Here is a 20,553-nt window from a genome sequence, read left to right as displayed (position 1 = left end):
GTTTCCATAGGTTACAAGGACGCTTTAGGAAACTTTGACCAGACACGCAAACTTTAGTACGAGTAAACACTTTAAAATAAAAGAACAATAAACAAACAATAACTTAAGAACAGTATTTATTACAAGCGACGTCACACTGACGGTGAAATTAGTGAGTTTAATGAAATTTGAGTGAATATGCCCCCCAAACGGAATAAAAGTGTTACTCCATCTGGGACAACTCCACCCGGGGCAGCAGCTGCTAACAAAAACTGGGAAACAGCTCTTACTGCTGCTGTATTTGAAGAGGTAATCCTAAAAATGTTCCTCTAGAAACCGTTATTGTGTTTGTTCTAATTCTTCTATACCTTCTATACCTATACCTCTATATCTGTTCAAATCAGGCATTAATAATTACTCACCTTCATGTTCTATTTTGACAATGTTTGATAGAATGTCAATTTCAGTCACTATTCACTTTCATTGTATGGAAAAATATACAATGGAAGTGAATGGTGACTAGGCCTGTCAATCCCTCTTTTTGTATCATGGATTTGGAACCACTTGAGTAAATGGTGTCTGATTATCATTTTGGAGTGAACTGCTTCTTTAAAAAGAAAAAAATCTTGTAAACCATGCAGAATGTACATTGTTGTCTCCTCTGAATCATGCATGACTCTAGAATGACTGGAGGGCCAGTCTGTCTATGGTGCAGGCAGAGAGAGCAGAGGACGAACAGCTCATCAGTGCCCTCCTGCAGGCGGTTCAGCAGCCCCTGCGCAAGCTCTTCAGCGTGCTGTCCTGGGAGGACACTCTGGAAAAGGTCTGAAATTAGCTTTATGTTCAGTGATGATTCACATCAAATCATTAGAGAGTATTTTTAATGAGTGACATGTAGATGGGTGTGATGGAAAGGAATGACATTTAATTATGTTACATTAAAGAAATATTACAATCTGTTGTTGTAAATAAACCGATCTTCGGTGACACAGATCGATGAACTGGGAAACCCGAAGACCAGAAAGACCAAAGATGTTCCCATGTTTTGTGAGGTGGGAATTGTTATTCACCACAAAACACAGAAATGCTAGTTAAGTGTTACAATCACAAAAATATATTGATCATGTATAGTTTTAGGCTCCAGCCAATCTGTAATGGATATATAATTTTGGAGCAGATTTTAAGTAAAGAAAAAAAAGAATCAACCATTTTGATTAATAATAATAATAATAATAATAATAATATATATTTTTTTAATTATGTTGTATATTCATGTTTTCAACTAAATACTACTTTTGTGCTTCTGTATAGGTGACTGAAGTTGCAAAGTCTATAATGGATGTCGGAGAGGAAATTACTGTGGACTTGATGGCGAAATTAATAAAGTTTCAGCTTCTGGCCATCAAAAACAATGACATCGCAAGGAGGGCTGCTGAGCAGAAGGCGAGAGCTTTTTTACCATTAGCTAAAACATGTCTATGTTGACTCGTTTTAGTTATTCTATTCAAATTTACACTTTATATGTGATAAATGCTAATCAAATATACTACGCATATATTTAAAACATAAACATGTCTTAGATAAACACTAACATAAAGTATATGTATTTAAGGCTGTAGAGGATAATGTCCCTGTTAAAGCGGGACTGAATTCTGCCGGCAAGGACCAGGGGGGTAAAGGAGCAGCAAAGGGGAAGAAAGCTGCTGAACTTCCAGTTCCAACCAAAGACACCAAACTAAAACGTAGAGGGGAAGAGGAAAATACAATCAAATACATAGGTATCTATTTCTGCATTGCTTCTAGTCAAATATCTGTAGAATACTGTAGTAAAATGGGTTTGCAAACAATGTTTAAATTTTGAATTCAGATGATGAGCCTGATGATGGGCCGCAGCACTACATCCTGATTGTGGGGTTCTGCCAGCCTCATTTAATCTCTGCGTTGGACTCTCTGGGTATCCACGTGTCCAATATCATTAAATTGGGCTTAGAGAGAGAGGTCAAATCAGAGGCTCCAGAGGAAACAGTGGCAGACGAGGATCACCAATTACTCGAAGATCAAGGCAAATTGCTAAGAATTTTATTAAGCTTATACTTTTCAAATTCTATTACATAGTGCATGCAGAGTATGCTGGCCCACATCGGAAGGCTGGTGTTGTATTTGTATGCATACAAAATCAAGATTTTAAATCACCCAGTTTTAACTCATCCTGTGTTCAGAAGTTGAGATTCTGAAACAAAAGAGGCAGCGGGAGCTAGATGTGTTCTGGAAGCAGCTGGATCAAGTCTTGAACAGTGGGAATATGGGATCCAGACTCCGTGATGTTGCCAGGTTGAACTATAGCGTGAAGATCCATTTGCTGCCCCAGGACAAAAGCAACACTGAAGCAATGGTGAATGAAAAACACGAAGTACACTCTCTTCTACCAAATAAGACCTGCGATTTAGTTTTGTTTCTGTTTCTGTTTAATATATTTTGTTTATTTTATTGTCATAATGCATTTTAAACCCTTGGTCAGACCATTGCATGTGATATCATCAACGTTCCATATATTCCATTACTCTGTTTGTCTTCCACTGCTATCTGCAGCTAGCATTTGGAGCTGCTATATTTGAGGGGGTGGCATGTCTGGTGTATGACACCCTGGACTGGAGGAGACAGTACAGCCATTATCTCAACTGCATGAGGTTGATCCAGGTGCCCGAGGCCAGTAGATCCATCCCACAGTCCCGACCACTGAGCTCCAATGAGGTACACATCAGACTTTACTGACAGTAGTGCTGTTAATATAAAAGATGCGGTATAGGGTTTCTGTGGGTCATAAAGTCTTAATTTGCCTTTGCACAATTCAAGGTCTTAAAAAGGTCTTAAATTGATAAAGTCAGGGCATTACATGTTGTATGCATTACAAAAAAAAGTATTTTGTTATAAATGTGAAACAGTCTTGAAAACTGAACAAAAGTTAATAAAAAAAGAACAAACAGATAGTCTGTGGGTTATGAAAACTTTTTTCAATTTTAATTAAGTTTTTTTAGCCCATTGGTAGATATTTGTTCTTGTTTTAATCATAAATCAACTCACTTCATTTTGATGAATTCCACAGTAAATAAGACCTCTGATGTTTTTCTAAAGTAAGAGATTTACATCGGAAACCAAGACAAAAATACTGAGGAATAGCATCAATTTTTTTTTGCAGTGTTATCAGAAGATACATTAAAAGCTATTTCTGTATTTGGAAGCAGAACTTTTTTTGTTTTGTTTTGTAAGATGAATTAAAAAGTAATGGAGATTTGTTGAAAGTTACTTAATTTTTGTTCATGATCTTAAAAAAAGTCTTAAATATTCAATCATAAAACCTACAGAAACCTTGAATGTAGCAAGTGCAGAAAAAAAGCTCACTTCAGAAGTGTCTTGAGGCAGGATGTAGTTTTTTTGTTGTTGATGATGATATTAAATGTGGTTTATGTTTTAGGTTCTACAAACCCCAAGGAAGAAAGGAGTGTCAGAGGAAGACCCTGGTACAAGATATGATATATATATTTTTTTTGAGTTTTGGTTTTAAATATCCTTTATATAAAAATATAGAGAGAAATGAAGCTACACAGGCTCTAGCTGACATTAACGTTTTAAAATAATTCATGTTTTGTCATTAAAAATAAGACCATAATTTGAAAATAAATAAATAAAATAAAAATAGAAATATAATATTTAAGTTAAGAATCCCCCAAATGACTTTCATCATTCAAAATGGGATCAACAACAACTAAATATATAAAAATTATATTAATACAGTACTTAAGTCTTTAATATTGATTAAAGTCGTAAACTGAACCTATGGGTTTCCTCAGCAGAGCCTGAGTCTCCTGTTCTGAGCACAGAGGTTGATATGAGATACTACTGTGATTTACTGGACAGGATTCCTACTGAAATCACATCTGTACCTCTTATATTGCATTGCATGCTGGAACAGGTAAGGGCACTTTGTAGGATTCAGTATAAACTTCAATTTGGAAATATGAAAGACTGTTAAACATACCACTGTATTAACAACCAGAGAAAACAGACATACATATAAAAAATTACATTTGCACACAGGTTTTATGATCAAGTGGGTACACATGCATTACTGAATGAGGCTCACCTGCTGCAAGTTCTTTATTTCTTTGAACATTTAGCTGCTAAATTTGACTTCCTGTGTGTTTTTCTAGGTGGTGGCTTCAGAACAGGAAGGATCCGATGATTCAGAGGAGCGTTTTGATAAAACAGATCAAGATCTAATCAGTTATATGCTCTCATCTGTCCTGAGTCTGCCACTGGATGAAGACAACAAGAAGGTAAATGTCTGGATCAAACTAATGCTACAACAGCAAAAAAAAAAAAAAAAAAAAAAAAAAAAGACAGACACTGGGTTTCTGAATCAAAATCTAACTATAGCTATAATCTGTGCTTGTTTAATGGCAGGAACTGATGGAGGATCTTGGGATCCAGAACAGCCCAAATACTGATCAAAAACACCCGCTCCTGCTATATCACCATGATGAGAGAGCAAGGAGACTCCATCAGCTTCCTGTGAGCATGTGAACATGCATCCATGAAGCTCATAATTAAAAGAAGTTGGATTTAAACACAATCTCCCATAAATTCTTGATAGCACACACAAATATTTTATTATGTGCATTTTAACCCTATAGAATCATCTATAGCTTATTTAAGGCCCCTAAATTATTGTACACTTATGCATATGTTACAGGTCCTAGATGGTTTTGATGTCATCAAAACTGAAGCAGACATTATGAGACAAAGCCATGTTTGGACCAACCTGATGTCCAGACACACTGAAAGTGCCACTTATAGACTGACTAGATCACAGGAGCTACTGCACTTCTGCACTGACGGTGAGGAGGAACGACAATGAATAACTGTATTAATATTACCTTATGGTCCAGTTCTTCCTAAGGTAAATTCTTAATATGTATCTTTAGAGTCAATGAGCTGGTCTGAGCTACAGAGGCTTCTCCAGCTGTTTGTGTTTGAGAGTATGCCGTTGACTACAGTGGACGAGAACAGCTTTATTAAAGGATCTCAATCAGATCCTCCAAACCCTACACCATGGGACAACCCTGTTGAATTCACCAGACACCGGTACTGGAGCAACAGCGGGACACCAGGTGTGACGAGAGCACAAGAGCAGCCCTTACAACTTGCTTTAAGTGCTACAAATAGATTTAAGTTCTAAACAAGTATTTAAAGCAGTGTTGAAGCCTTGTGGTTGTACAGATACGTTGTTTTATTTTTGAAGGATCAGCAGAAAGCAATGCAGGGACTGAGAGAAAAATGGTACGATTGAAGTTTTGGAAAAACTATTTGAAGCTGAAATTTGAATGTTATGTAATTAAACATTCACACTATAGTGACATTATCTTGAACAAGTGATTGGTTTTTAATATACTATTATGTTTCATCAATGCAGGGTAATGAAGTGACTGTAACAGATCTCCAGAAGACACTGATTCGTCAGCTGGGAGACTGGAACTTTGTAGAGAAGCACAGCGCTTCTGTTTTCCCGCAGGTTCCCACCTTCAAATCTCTTATTGCATCCTTATGTTTAATATTTTTGCAATATTGTTTTGAAAATCTATTAGAAACTGCAATAAAAATGACAAATGAGTAATCTCTGTGCATATTCAGGTCATCCAGTCTGCCTCTGAGACTTATAGATGTGTGGACACATTTCACTGTAGCAGAGACAATGCAATATATGTTGTCTGCCACAATCCCATGAGCCCCCAGAGGATTTGCAAAGAATACTGGGACGCATCACTTCACACAGATGTGGGCTTCAGGTACTTCGTCTAATTCGAAGCTTTACATGGTCCAGTCATCCAAAGCCAATTTATTTCTGCAGTTATTGATCATTTTAGCTACCAAGATTTTAATTTGTTTTTTATTTAATGTAATATAATATTCTCATAGAAACTACTTGGAAAATGTGGCACACTCAATCAGTGAATGGACCAGACAGGAAGAGGAAAAATGGCAAATGGAGCAGGAGAAGAAAGAGGAAGAAAGAAATCTTATTCAAACCCCTTCAGAGACCGACAGGAAGAGAGGCAACATATTCATAATTATGTCAATATATATGTGTTTGTGTGAGTGTGTGTGTGTGTGTGTGTCTGAGAAAGAGATAGCATGAAGATAACATATTTATACAGCAACTATATTAGTATATTTAAAAATATGTTTCTATGTATTTAATAATGTGCATGTTTAAAATTGAGTTTATTTCTTTTAGATTGTCTAGAGAAGTCTCCAATCTCAGACACATTAGAACCGTACATAAGAGAGGACTCTCTCAAAGTGAGCTGTTAACTATAACATAGAAATATTTACATTACACATTTTCAGATTTCATGATCCTTACACCAGGCCTTTTTTCTCTCGTGTATTTACTGTAGGCATGGAAGATCGAGCAGGATAGATTAAAGGAGGAGGAGCAATCCAAAAAGACAAAGAAAGAAAAAGGAGGAAAAGCGACACCAAAAGTTGGAGAGAGGATGGACTCAGTAAAGGAAAACAAGAAGTCTCCGCTGGCCTCAAGAAAGAGTAGAGAGAACATGTCTAAAACACCCAGCTCGGCCACACTGCCTAGAGACAAGACCAGAGACGTTCCAGAAACGCCTCAAGATCCAGCAAATGAGAGAAGAACAAATGTCTCAAATATATATTTCCATATAAAAAGCTTATATGCTATAGTGGCGCTAAATTTGAAATGAAATAGCTAAAAGGTTGAATATTTCACACAGGTTTTCACAGGCTACAGTTTAAATGGAAAACTGGTGCAGGTCACTGGCCAAGTTCAGTCTCTCTATCCCTGTGATGGAGGACAAATTGATGTGGAGCGTTTTCACTTCACACAAGGTTTGAGAATATAAACAGGCTAAAATGTACCTGCACAAATACAGTACACATTCATTTTTTACATATATATATATTAAGAGTATTAGAGCATGCATTTAACTTTGGTGGATAACAGCTTTTATGCCTTATATAAACTGGTTAACCTTATTATTATAACCTTTTATATTTGGTTTCCATCATTAGGGTTGACACAAGTGAAAGTATGTGTAAAGAAGGACGGCCATCACTTCTACACACACATTTCAGATAGAAAAAAAGAGGACAAACTAAAGGATATTGATATGTTCAGTAGTCCAGCTGCTAATGGAGTCAATCCAGATTGTGAGATTGAGAAATGTGGCTCTTTTCATGCTGTACTGGCCAATGGTATTCAGCTGTCCTGCAGTCAGAGCAAACCTAATAAAACAAGAGGTCAGACTCTCCAATCCACGGTGCCCAGTGCCATCTATACTGACCAGCAACAACAGGAACAGGTAACTGGACAAAAATAAAAAATAAATAAATGTCGGTTGGTTAGGTTTTACATTATTGCTTTGTTGTTTAGATTAGCATTCAATGAATCATAACTAAATAGCCATTATCTCCCTCACAAATGTGTGTTTCTGAGGTGCCTGAGGTACACTGTGAGCCCGGAGATACCTCCTCTCTTCCACCGTTCCTCAATCTGTATGTATCTCTTCCCAATGGACTCATCCTGCACTTTGATTTTGAGGACTCAGTGGGTGAGATGCAAGTTATTGTGTAAATAAAATTCATGCATCATAAGGTTTATTATAAACATTACATACATTTCTACTCTGTATCGATCATGGCAAAAACATCAGTAAAAATACAGAATAGACTAGGCCTAGCCTATTTTATTTATAGTTTCTCTCGGTTTGAAGACACAGAGAGCATCTGTAAGGTCTTATCTGTGTTTTTTTAGATGGGGAATCTCATGTTCGATCTCTGCTGATACGACAGAGATTTTATAATTCAGGGTCTAGATCAGATTTGACCTCAGACTTCAGCATACACACTGAGGTCTCCAGGGTCATCACCAGCAGAGGGACTGTCATCAAACACAAGAAAGATGGATCTACTGAGGTATTCACGTACATACATATGGTTGTACAAAAATGCACGTAATACAAATACATAAAGCACACTCCTAATGAAATAATGACCTCATGGAGGAAGTATACAGTATGTGTGTGTGTGTGTCAGGTCCTATTTGCAGATGGTACAGTCAGTACGAGCCCAGACTCTGAACCAGTGTGTGTGCTGGTTCCACACATACTCTTAAAAGAGGAAGAGCCTGTTAAAGAGATGATAGTGGACACCAAAGACACTAAAGACAAGAAAGGTATACATACCACATCAGAACAAACAAATCTCTTACTGAAAATTTGTCACGACATGTAGCCTGCACTGAAAAAAAAAACTGCCGTGGTCATTTTTAGTAACATTATAAGTCTTTTCAATTTTAAAGCATCATTGCTGATATTCTTTTCTTTCAAAAATATCTTACTGACCTCACACTTTTTGATAAATATATGAATCTGAATAAGTGTATGAAAGAGAGAGACTGTAATCTCCATTTACTGTAAAGTATATTTAACGTCTTTTGTTGTTCACAGGAAAGGCTGATTCGAAGGTAAATACAGAGGTAGAGCAACAAAAGTCCATAGAAAATGAAAATCCAAAATACTATCTCGAGGTTAACGGAGGATCTTGGACCACCACAACCCCCTCTGGCTTCAGAGTCGCCTCTGTGGCCGGGAAGGAAGTTGAAGTGCAGCCCATACTGGCCTATCATGCTACAGACCCCTTCAGTGGGACAGTAAGTGTCTTGTCATTCAAAACCAACATCTCCTTTTGTGTCAATATATGATTGTTGTAAAAAAAAAAATGATACATTTATAGGCTGTGGTCACAAGAGAGGACAAAGTGCTGTCTGTGCTGAAGAAAGATGGCGCAATGATAGTGGATCACGCAGATGGAACGCGTATAAGCACCTTCTACCAGCAGGGGGAGCCACAACAACAGCTGAGCTCAGGTGCAAGAGTGTTTTCATGCAGTAACATAATAAACAGTTACTACAGTGTTGACAGTAAAGGATTAAACCTGATTTCAGGAGAGAAACTGGTTAGGGTGGAAAAAGCTGAATTTGCAACAGTGATAATGGACAATGAGAGAAGAACGTGTGATGTTATTTACGGGGATGGCACTTCCATCAGCGCAACTGCTCATGGATCATATAAAGTAAGAGGATGGATGGAAGAATATGTGAGAGATATACGCGTCTACAGCATCATATGTAACATCTCTCCTCTCTGTCACTTTATTGTAGATCTATCCTCATGGTGGAGGTGTCCTCCATATTGATAAGGATAGTGGGGCAGTGTACACATCTCATCAGTCTCAACAGAGATCAGAGAAGGACCCACTAGGCCAATATGTGATGAACCAGAAAGATGTCATATGCCATGTGATGGACCCCGAGGGCAACCACTTTCAAGTACTTTCCATGAAATGTCTATTTGTGAATAAATATGTATTTTTCTAGTTATGGTCATCTGTAAAATATTTGTGTATAACAGTTTTTTAAGTACAAACTTAAATTTAAATTAATGTTTTTTATTTATTTATAAATATTTATATATATTTGAGGGGGTGTAAACAATGAAGTTTCTGTGTGGCTGTTGCAAAGTGACAAGTATTAATTTATGTAATGGCTTTAGTTTCAGTTTTAGTTAACAATAATAACACTGAAGTGATGTCAAACTCTTGTATCCAAGTCATCCTGAATAAAAACCCAGAACATATTGTGGGCAGGTTAATGCAGATGGTCAGATCACTGTCAAGGCTAATGGATCAGAAATGAAAGCAACAGAGCTTCAACAGAACGCTGGCTTTAAATCACACCCAGCTAGGTAAGTCTCTCAAAAAAATACAACCAAGGTCACTTAAAGACAAGTAGATTTTCTAAGAGATTATTAACTGGAAAGACTAGAAAGACTACTAACTTGAACAGAGTAGACATGAAACTAGCACAGCTATGTAGGAAATCAGGAACAATTTTACAGTTTGAGGTCATTGTAGAAAAATACTGACTCACAATTGAGTATTACAAGGAGCCATTTAATACATTTATTTATTTATTTCTGCTAATGTTGATTTTTTTATTTAATGTAATGCTAATATTGCAATTCACACACCTGTTATGCAGTCATTGTCTTTCGTCTCTGTGTCTTAATTCAGTACTGTACATATATATTTAAAGCAGTAAGATTTTTTCTGGAAAGTAGTAAAGAATGTATTAAGCAAGGATGAAATAAATGGGTCAGAAGTTACAGTAAAGACATTTATAAGTTACAAAATATTTATATTTCAAATAGATGCTGTTCTTTTGAACTTTCTACCATTCTACTCAAAGAATCCTAAAAAAAGTATCAGTTTCCATAGAAATATTAAGTAGTATCTGTTTTCAACATAATAAGAAATGTTTCTTGAGCGACAAATCAGCATTTTCGAATGATTGCTGAAGGATCACGTGACACTGAATGACTGCTGAAAATACAGCTTTGCATCACAGAAATAAATTACAAAAAAAACTTTTAAATAGTAGTGTATTTGCTTGACATTTTGCATTTGGTTTGAATTAGTGACATTTTAAAAACAGAATATTGTGTTGTGTCTTTGAGGTTGTTTGTGGTACATGAGGACTGTTCAGCCTCAGAGCTACTGAGAGCTCAAGATGTTGAAGATCTCCTACAGAAGGCTTACTGTGACTCTTCTATTGCCGTTCTCACTGACCCACTACCAGACTCACAACGTCAGGACACTTTTCTTTCAATCTGTGCATTATGTTACTGGCCTCTGTCTTTATTTTCAACACAATTTCTTTTGAAATTATATTGCAATTATATATATATTTCAATTATATTGAAATCATAAATGCAGCAAGTACAATAACTCAAGTATTTAAGTTCTCTTGATTGATTCTCTTCAGAATCATTTGGGATCACTCTGCTAAGGCCCTGCCCAGACATCAACTCTCATTGGCTCTCATCCAAGCAAGAAGATGACATCATTCCCACACACCTCAAATCCAGGAAATGGGAGACATTCCCTTCATCTGAGGTAATTCATAATCTATAGGTGATCCATTTCAGGTGTAAACTTCCTTTTAGTATTCACTTTGGACATGCTGGGGCACGAATAACTTCATTTATAATGTCAAATTAAATATCCAATCTTTTTTCACAAACATGTTTGGAAATGTCTGTTTTAACATGCAGTTTAGTGTGGATTACCTATAATGCCTTGATGGTTTGTTTCCATCTCTGGTGCTTAGAAGAGGACCCCAGGCCCCCCTTTTGGGACCACCCTTGGTTGTAGTCTTGACTTAAAGGAAAAACTACCAAAGTCAAGTTCCATCCACATCCAACCGGTTTTGGAGTGCCCTGACGTACTGCTGGTGCGTCAGATGACCCAGCATCCACCTGTAACCGAAGCGTTGTGCAGGAAACTGCAAGAAAAAGTCAAGGTGCTCTAATTCCTATAACACATAATGATTAATATGTGATACGTTTTAGGCTTATCAGTGTATTTATGATAGTACCATATCAAGTATCATGTATGTACCCACATTTAAAAATATTTTAGCAATATCAATTTGGACAATTTATGCATATTTTAAATATATTTCTGTTAAGACCACTATCATCAAAATGATGGACACTTAGCATTAGGGCTTTGCAAAAAAAATAAAAAATCGGATGCGATTTTTATGTGCATCTCATCATCAGTAAAGCTGTTCCTGTGATTAGTAGAAAATCACCAGCACGTGCTTTCAGATGGATGTCATTTACTACACAGAGCCATAGTTGACTGAAAACTTACACAATCACGTTCAATAATCGCATTTTAACGGGGGATTCTCGCATTCCAGGGGGTAAATATCACGTTATTGGGGGTGCTTCAACCCTTGGACATGAAAAACAACCTGCAACAGTGTTAAAGTAGAACAATTCTGCGGGAAAACTGAGGATTTACTACTAATCACAGGAGCGGTTTTCATGACAAGGTGTGCATGAAAATCGCATTCAATTTTTTTAAGTTTAAAGTTTGGTTTGGTGGTATGGTTCTGTTCTGGGCAAAAACTCCTTGCCCATCCATGCAGCCTGTCATGAATGAGCAGGGAGAGCAGCAATAATAAGGGTAAACAGAACAAGGCAGATATCTTTAATGCACTTCATGATATTTAAAAGTATCACATTATACAAGAAAAATGAGTCTGATTCAGCAAGGAGTATCAGAAAGCCAAGTCCTGACTGTGGCGAAAGGAGTTGGGGATCGAGGAGGGTTATTTGCTCCTGAGCAAGTGGAAAGGCTATTGAATAATACTGACTAGAGCTTATATATCAATCTCGCGATAGGTGTCATATTCTTATAGGTAGATTTGATCAGCTTAGAATCAGCTGATGCAAGTTAGACTCACATGACCTGCCAGAACTAATGCTAACGCTTAATTTCTGTCAGGACCACTATCTTCAAAATGATAGACACTTAGCATAAAGTTTGGTTTGGTGGCATGGTTCTGTTCTGGTTAAAAACTCGCTGTCCATCCATGTAGCCTGTCATGAATGAGCAGGGAGAGCAGCCATAATCCCCCCCCCCCCCTCCCAAACACAAACGATAGGCCCGGACCCCCTAACACACGACAGTCCAGAACCGTTCAAACCACAACTGATGCATTCTGAAAGAAGCATATCCTTCTGGAATAACAGTGACTTGGGGCAGCAGCACGTTACAGAAGAAGGCAGTGAAGGGGTGCTTTCCTTTATAAGCAGCTAAGAAGAGCAGCAACCGCCTTTTAATGCAATACCTGAAAAAGGTGCAGAAACCCCATTAGAATTGGCAGCCTAGAACTGCACCAAACACAGCATACTGCAGCCATAGAAACAAGCAATGAACAGATCAGAGATTGCAGATCCTACCTGGCCTAAAAGCTTCAGCATCCATTTAAAAAGACTATATATAAAAGTCCTGCATATAATGACTCAACAAACTGACCCAGTTACAGGTTTGTCATCTCCTGTGACATTTGTGCTCGTTGTGTAACCAGTCCTCAATCTGACAACCCGCTTGAGTGTAGACAAAAAAAAATCCTTAGCAATACACTCGATAGCTTTGCAACAAGAATGTTGGTTGCTTAATCACATCATGTTGCAGTATTAAGAGAAATTTAAAGTAATAGTATTTCCAATACCAGATGTGCCATTAGCAGGAAGCATATTTCAAGAACATTCATATGGCCTTAAACAACAGCTTAAACTTTAGCTTCTTGCTGTTGAAAGTTTAACCGGGTAACAGCACTTGCAGTAACAACCAATAGCTTAAAGCAACAAGCAGGTTTAGCACAAACATGATACTGAACATTAGGTAAGCCTTAACAAGCAAGCAAAATCCCAATACACTGACAGCTTTAAAACAAGATCTTCTGAAACGGCATAGACTGGGGCAGCATGCCCTTTACAGAAGAGGAGCAGTAGTGAAGGGGTGCTCTTCTTAATTAAGCAGCTGATAAGAGCAGCATGCTCCTTTAATGCAGTACAGCATCTGGTGTTTAGGCAACAAGCACGTTGCCCTAATCCAGATAACCGTTAGCATAGATAACAACCCTTAAGTAGCAAATCTACATACTGCACATTAAATATCAAGCACATTACCTATACACCAGATAGCTTTAAGCAATAGCATATGATGAACTGAAACACACGTTTTGGAAATAATATTTGGATAAGTTTAATGAACCGCACTTCCAATACAAGATGAGATTTAAACAGCAAACCCGTTTCATATCAGACAGCCTTAAAAAACAGATTAAAAAAAGCCTTGGCTGTGCTAAGTTTAACTAGGTACCGTTAATGTTACCTTTGTGTCAACATACAACCACTAAGCCTAAAGCAACAACGTACCTAGCTTTTTTTTTTTTTTTTTTTTGACAGGAAATGTAGCAAGCGAGGACATGCAACAAGCGTGCTGATTGAGCTGCTTAGTAACTGTGGTCATAAAAGGGAGAAGCATACACCCCTAACAACAGCAAGTCTTATAACAGTATGTTGTATATTATCCAATGAAAGTTTCTAGCATGCTATTAATTTCATTAAGGGGTCATTAAGACAACAAGCATGTTAATAAGTATATGTAAATATGTCCCATATTTTGGGGGAAGCGTCACCCCAAGCTGTGCGACGAGGACACGCAGCAAGCTTGTTTCTTTAAGCTGCTTAAAGCAAATTATTTGATCGTAAAGGGGGAAGCATACACCCCTTACAGCAGCAAGTTCAAGACAACAAGCATATTGTATATTGCACAATTTAGTAAAGAGCTTGTGAAACTATGTCATTCAGCATTGCAGTCTGGTTAGTCGCCGTCATGTTTTAAGACACGCCAAGTATCTTACAATGACAACAAATACGAATCAGAGGAATTTTTTTTTAAATAGGCTAATTTTCCAACTCCCCTAGAGTTAAACAGTTGAGTTTTACCGTTTTCGAATCCATTCAGCCGATCTCTGGGTCTGGCGGTAGCACTTTAGCTGTAGCTTAGCATAGATCATTGAATCTGATTAGATTGTTAGCATCTCTCGCTCAAATGACCATTTCTATATTTTTCTTATTTAAAACTTGACTCTTCTATAGTTGCATCGTGTACTAAGACTTTGTGTACGAAGTGATCTGTCGGTCTTAGTACACGATGTAACTACAGAAGAGTCAAGTTTTAAATAAGAAAATTATACAAACTCTTTGGTCATTTTTGAGCGAGAGATGCTTACAGTCTAATCTGATTCAATGACCTATGCTAAGCTACAGCTAAAGTGCTACCGCCAGACCGGGAGATCGGCTGAATGGATTCGAAAACAGTAAAACTCAACTGTTTAACTCCAGGGGAGTTGGAAAATGAGCCTATTTAAAAAAAAGTGGAGTGTTCCTTTAACGTATTAGGGGATAACACAGCCTAACTGGCCTCTCCTCTGTAATGCAATAATATGTATATGGGAGCGCTACACCATGTAAATGTATTGGATTTAAATCTAAGAAAAATGGTTTGCTTACAGAGAGGAACTCAGGAGCGGATCTAGAAAAATATTGATGGGGTGGCGAGAAGGGGGCAGGAATTTTTGAGGGGTGGCAACATATGGCAGACGTATATATACTGAATTTAGTCACAGTTATCACAGATTGATGATAAATATATGTGCACACTACAAAAGGACACAGGCTATTATTTACAAACTTAATCTCATACAATCAATGTCTTGCATTTGAAACAGTTATAACAAACATTACAAACATATAAGGAATAAGTGACCATACCCCATAAGCACCACCACACTCACTTATGCATACAGTATGCATCGACATATAATTAAGAGCATTATAAAAGGTTCAGTGTTATCAATATGTCAATTTATTATAAGAAACACATGATTTTAACAGCCATTTCCGGCTGGTGAGACTCAACTGATTTTCTACTGTTTAGTGTTAATCACCATCTAACTCAACGAGTCAAGAGCTACATTTAGCCTTAGATGTTATATGGTCCCTGAAGCATAGCTTTTATTAGCTGACAATAATAATAAATAAATAAGCATTGCACAAATACAAATGTACTTTTAGAAATTGTTTTTGAAAAATATGGTGTTATTGTTTTGGCGAGCTTAAATTAAAACTTTTATGAAAACTTGTGTGATATTCCTTTAAAATAATGTTTTAGTACATCTTTTTTAAGTATATTTTACTAAGCAATTTCTTAAATAATTTCTTTGAGTTAGACCAAACTTTTATTTTGGTGGGTTGTAACCAGAGTTTCTGTGTTTTTTTAATAAACTATTATTATTAGTTAATAGCCCTTCTTGAAGTATAGCATACTCTACTGTGCAATAGTAGGCCTACTATATTTCTGTTTGAGTTTCTTCAAGTTATACTGATATTTTATTTTGACAGGTTGTCATAAAGACATTGCAGTTTCTGTCAGTCTGTGTATACGATACAAATGAATGACTATAGTTTTATCAAATGAAATGGTGAATTCCTCTCATAATGCACTGACGTGCACATGTGTAGCATACATCATGCATCAATATAGTGAAGAGCTGAAAACACCACGCGTGCTTCAGTGTGTGTGTGTAGTAGAGCACACATTCCTAGAGACATGTATAACAACACCTTAAGGGTTCCCATAAGCAGGATTTATTGTTGTGCCCCCCTTCCTCAAATAAGATGATGGGAAAAAAACTACTACGGGGGTGAAAAAATAACTTTAATCAAATAAAAAACTAAATTAATAAATTGTATTATTTACAAATCACAATTGTAGCTCTCAACATTTACCTGTGGCTATAACATTATTATGACTCTAATTTATTTTATAGTCTCAAGTATTCAGAAATCATGCAAAAGGAAACTAAGCAGTTTTACTATGATAAAACCATGGTTGTCAGGGTTGTGATATGCACGTTTTTTGTTGAAGAAATTATAAAGCCTGTGTGATCTATAGCAAAAAGGTGGCCAAAAAATGAAAGATGAATATTTGAATGAAATGTTTGGTCAGTAGCTTAAACAAGGATTTCATTGTCCTGTAAGTGTAACAGCAGCAATCTCATGGCATTTGTAATAACATGTACATAAATTTGCCTACATTATTTATTTTAACAGTGTTATTATTAACCAATAATTATTGCCTCTTTATTTTTTTATATAATGCATTTTAAGCCATTTTAAAGGCTATTGATGGCTTAAGTCTGTTTTTATAGCAACAACAACAAAAATATTACAGTATATTAATACTTTATACATTATTAGAGTTTGGGAATCGCAAATCATTTGAGTCAGTTCGGGAGTTCAAAGCGGATTCGCGAATCATTTGAGTCAGTTTGGGGACTGCGAATCATTTGAATCAGTTCGGGAGTTCGTAGCGGGATCGCGAATCATTTGAGTCAGTTATGGGGATCGCGAATCATTTGAGTCAGTTCGGGAGTTCAAAGCGGGTTCGCGAATAATTTGAGTCAGTTTGGGGAAACCATTTGAATCAGTTCGGGAGTTCGGAGTGGGTTCGCGAATCATTTGAGTCAGTTTGGGAGTTCGGAGCGGGTTCGCGAATCATTTGAGTCAGTTTGGGGATCGCGAATCATTTGAATCAGTTCGGGAGTTTGTAGCGAGATCGCGAATCATTTGAGTCAGTTATGGGGGTCGCGAATCATTTGAGTCAGTTCGGGAGTTCGGAGCGGGATCGCGAATCATTTGAGTCAGTTATGGGGATCGCGAATCATTTGAATCAGTTCGGGAGTTCGTAGCGGGATCGCGAATCATTTGAGACCGTTATGGGGTTCGCGAATCATTTGAGTCAGTTTGGGGATCACAAATCATTTGAATCAGTTCGGGAGTTCGGAGCAGGATCACGAATCACGCTCGTGAAATTTCAAATTGGCCATAACCTTTAATTCGTTGCTGCCAACTGGGGTGGCAGCAGGGGTGGCAAGGCTTTCTTTTAGGGTGGCATATGCCACCCCGGTAGATCCGCCCCTGGAGGAACTGAACAATGAATTAAAAAAACAATGCCATTTTAAACACAGAGAGTGACCATAACAAGCTATATCATCGTATCACACTTAACATTCATAAACATGTTTTCGTATATTACTCACAAGTGAGCACATATATATTCAAGCAGATCAGAATTATGGATCTGTAATAAGTATTGAGTGGCAGTCCAGCAGATGAAACATACACCCTGCGGAAATACTTTGAATGAGTGTCATTATCATAACATTATTCTTTATTTGTATAGAAGCCACTGGGAGCGATAAACAAGTGCTTCTGACACTGCGTTCAGCTGAAATCAACCGCACACTCAAAGCTAATGAAAACAAGTGAGCAAGCGGAAAAGCTGCCGAATAATACTGACTATAGAGTTTATATAGGAGTGCTGTGATAGGTGTTATATTTCTATAGGCAGATGTGATCAGCTGAGAATCAGCTGATGCAAGCTTCACTCACGTGACCTGCCAGAACTAATGCTAACGCTTAATTAAAACTACACCTGAATTTTTTTTTTTTTTTTTTTTTTTTATGGGTTTAATAAAACAGTCATATTTGGAGCAGCTGCTACAGAGAGAGAATCAATGGGAGAAGATGCAGTTGAAGGACCCGCGTACAGCAGAGGAGAAAGTTCATCAGAATGATCTACTGCAGCTTGTACTGGTCAGACAAGATCTACTGTCACATTTTTTACTATTTAACAAAAGATTGATCATTCAGATGTCTATAGGTGATATTTATATATGAAATTATGCTGGCTTGGCATTAAATACATTTAAACCGTATGTTTGTTTTAGTCCCTGCCTGATGCTGTAGATCCTCCAGTTGCAATGGAGATAAGGCCTCTGTCAGGTGAGAAAATTGAAATGAGAAGTATTAATAAAATATTTCTAAATATGTGTTCAATAGTGTTCATTTATATTTCAAAACTAATAACCATCAAAATACAATAATCTCCATTTTTGTTTAAATTGTGATTTTTGATAGTGTGCACTTCAATATTAGATAGACTCTCAAAAAAAAGGTACAAATCTGGAGCTGTACTCTTTAAAAAGGTACTAACATGTACTTTTAAAGTGACGTGACATACAGCCAAGTATGGTGACCCATACTCAGAATTCGTGCTCTGCATTTGACCCATCCAAAGTGCACACACACAGCTGTGAACACACACACACACACACACCGTGAACACACACCCGGAGCAGTAGGCAGCCATTTATGCTGCGGCGCCCGGGGAGCAGTTGGGGGTTCAGTGCCTTGCTCAAGGGCACCTCAGTCGTGGTATTGCCAGCCAGAGATTCAAACCCACAACCCTAGGGTTAGGACTCAAACTCTCTAACCAGTAGGCCGTGACTTCTGACTTTAATTATGAATATGTACCATTTAAGGGTAAATAAGGTACAAATACATTTTGTACCTTAGGGTTTCGCCCCATTGGCAGCTTTGTACCTTTATTTCTGAGAGTGTATTACAAAAAGCAATACAAAAAAAATTATTACATATGCATTTTAGTGACAGCCTTGTAACTAATTGATGATTTTTAGCTTTGGCATCTCTCTATACTGAATCAGTGCGAGCAGCTCAACAACCCCACAAGCTCCAGGAAAAAACAGAAGAGAAAGTTACCAAGAGGTACTGTTCATCATTTTCTGTCTTATCTACAATACGTCAAATCTAGACCAGAATAAGTTATAACATGTAACAAGCTTATAACACATACTAGTGGGTAAATGTTCTCAGCCTGTGGACTGGTATTTATAGATAAAAAAACAGACCACAAATTGTTACAGAAGGTGTGAAAGTGCATGGTGACTAATTGCTCTTAAACGGTTTGCTTTCGACTTCTGCTTTTACAGAATCAATAAAAAGAAGCAAAAGTCACTGTGGGAAAACAGGATTAAACAGCACAGGTAAACAGTTACTCTGATTGAATGGTTTCGTTTTTCTGGAAGTCAAAGAGGGTGATGCATAGATGTTTTGCTTATCCAACCTTCAGGCAAGAACTCCAGGAGCAGAGAAGACACAGAAATGCACTCAGACACCATATAGTTACTCCATACTTTCACCCTGAGCTGAAGGAAATGTCCCTCTTTGCAAATGAGGCTAGTACAACCATCTGAATATTCCTCTCAGGACTTAATATCAATTAGTTTTTTTTTTTTTGTTCTTTATTTTTTTTTTTAAAAAGTGAAAAAAGTAAATTTTTGAGGTATATAAAATATAAACACACATGCCTCAGTTTTTAAAAACATTAGCATGTTCGCACTTTACATAGTTCTTTTATGTTGGTAAATGATCACATGACATGCAGGAAAACAAATAAACATTTTCAGATTTTTTAAAGAAGTTTTTTTTTTGTTTGTTTTTTTACATTTTATTATTTAATTATTAGCTGTTCATCAACACAACCCCCGATACAGAGAATGTATATAAATGAAAATGGTCATATTGACATCTGTAACATTAAGATATCAAGCGGACCTGTTATATCACCATTCTTGCTTTCTGTTAGGATCAAAACCTGAGCTCACTCACCCTGGATCTTCCACTGTTCTCCAGAATGCAGCGCTTCTCCACGGATTCCTCATCAGGCAGAAGTAGTTCCTGTGAGGTTTAAAGAATAACAATTTATTTAAGTAATATCTTTAATAGAAAGATTTCAGAATTGAGCTTTGAGTACTTTAGCTGATTCTACAAATAAAAAACTTGTGAAAGCTTTGCCAAGTCATCTGTCCTTATTCAACGTTTTCTGCAAATGTTTCACTCCCAAAAATTGTGCAAAAAATTGTGAACTGCATAAGCCATTAAAATGCTTTTTTTTGCATACATTTTTTTGCATACAGATGTTGTTAAATTTTATACCAATTTTGAATCCACTCAATAGAAAAATACAGAAAGATATTTCCCTCAAAATATATGCAGCTGCAAGGGTTTAATGCCAAATGCAACATGCTAAAGTATTAATAAAACTAGTGCACTCACCAATAGCTATTCTTAGGCATTCACAGTATTTTATTACAATAATGGAAGCAGGTCTGCCAAGATTAGAATAATTACGGCATCT

General features: G+C 37.0%; 1 protein-coding gene across 3 annotated transcripts; it reads left to right on the top strand.

The window, feature by feature from the left end:
* The first annotated feature begins 23 nt into the window (after positions 1 to 23).
* Positions 24 to 20,207, top strand: spag17 (sperm associated antigen 17). 3 transcript variants are annotated; one of them, XM_026211399.1, is made up of 39 exons: positions 24 to 288; positions 662 to 802; positions 972 to 1,031; positions 1,291 to 1,422; positions 1,592 to 1,757; positions 1,847 to 2,041; positions 2,199 to 2,371; positions 2,569 to 2,730; positions 3,452 to 3,497; positions 3,831 to 3,949; positions 4,188 to 4,313; positions 4,441 to 4,548; positions 4,730 to 4,874; positions 4,962 to 5,147; positions 5,279 to 5,316; positions 5,450 to 5,548; positions 5,668 to 5,822; positions 5,953 to 6,089; positions 6,272 to 6,336; positions 6,435 to 6,689; positions 6,783 to 6,897; positions 7,081 to 7,370; positions 7,505 to 7,619; positions 7,823 to 7,983; positions 8,104 to 8,242; positions 8,517 to 8,719; positions 8,803 to 8,935; positions 9,014 to 9,141; positions 9,230 to 9,397; positions 9,715 to 9,812; positions 10,584 to 10,714; positions 10,892 to 11,022; positions 11,237 to 11,428; positions 18,036 to 18,149; positions 18,284 to 18,338; positions 19,034 to 19,121; positions 19,346 to 19,399; positions 19,486 to 19,591; positions 20,002 to 20,207. In XM_026211399.1, the coding sequence occupies exons 1-39, from the start codon at positions 178 to 180 to the stop codon at positions 20,104 to 20,106; spliced, it is 5,145 nt and encodes a 1,714-aa protein (XP_026067184.1). In that variant the 5' UTR covers positions 24 to 177; the 3' UTR covers positions 20,107 to 20,207. The 3 variants fall into 3 exon arrangements, with proteins under 3 accessions (XP_026067184.1, XP_026067185.1, XP_026067182.1); XM_026211400.1 differs by having other exon boundaries at positions 3,828 to 3,949; positions 19,061 to 19,121; XM_026211397.1 differs by having other exon boundaries at positions 3,828 to 3,949.
* Positions 20,208 to 20,553: the final 346 nt, after the last annotated feature.

Source organism: Carassius auratus, chromosome 30 (genome assembly GCF_003368295.1).
Source record: "Carassius auratus strain Wakin chromosome 30, ASM336829v1, whole genome shotgun sequence".
Lineage (NCBI taxonomy): Eukaryota > Metazoa > Chordata > Actinopteri > Cypriniformes > Cyprinidae > Carassius > Carassius auratus.
The sequence above is the reverse complement of the archived record's forward strand: the minus strand, read 5'-3'. Positions and strand labels throughout refer to the sequence as shown.

Coding starts and splice junctions, on each gene's coding strand:
- spag17 (XM_026211397.1), top strand. CDS start 178: ATGCCCCCCAAACGGAATAAAAGTGTTACTCCATCTGGGACAACTCCA. Junction 2,731..3,451: donor GACCACTGAGCTCCAATGAG/GTACACATCAGA, acceptor TTTATGTTTTAG/GTTCTACAAACCCCAAGGAA. Junction 3,498..3,827: donor AGTGTCAGAGGAAGACCCTG/GTACAAGATATG, acceptor GGGTTTCCTCAG/CAGAGCCTGAGTCTCCTGTT.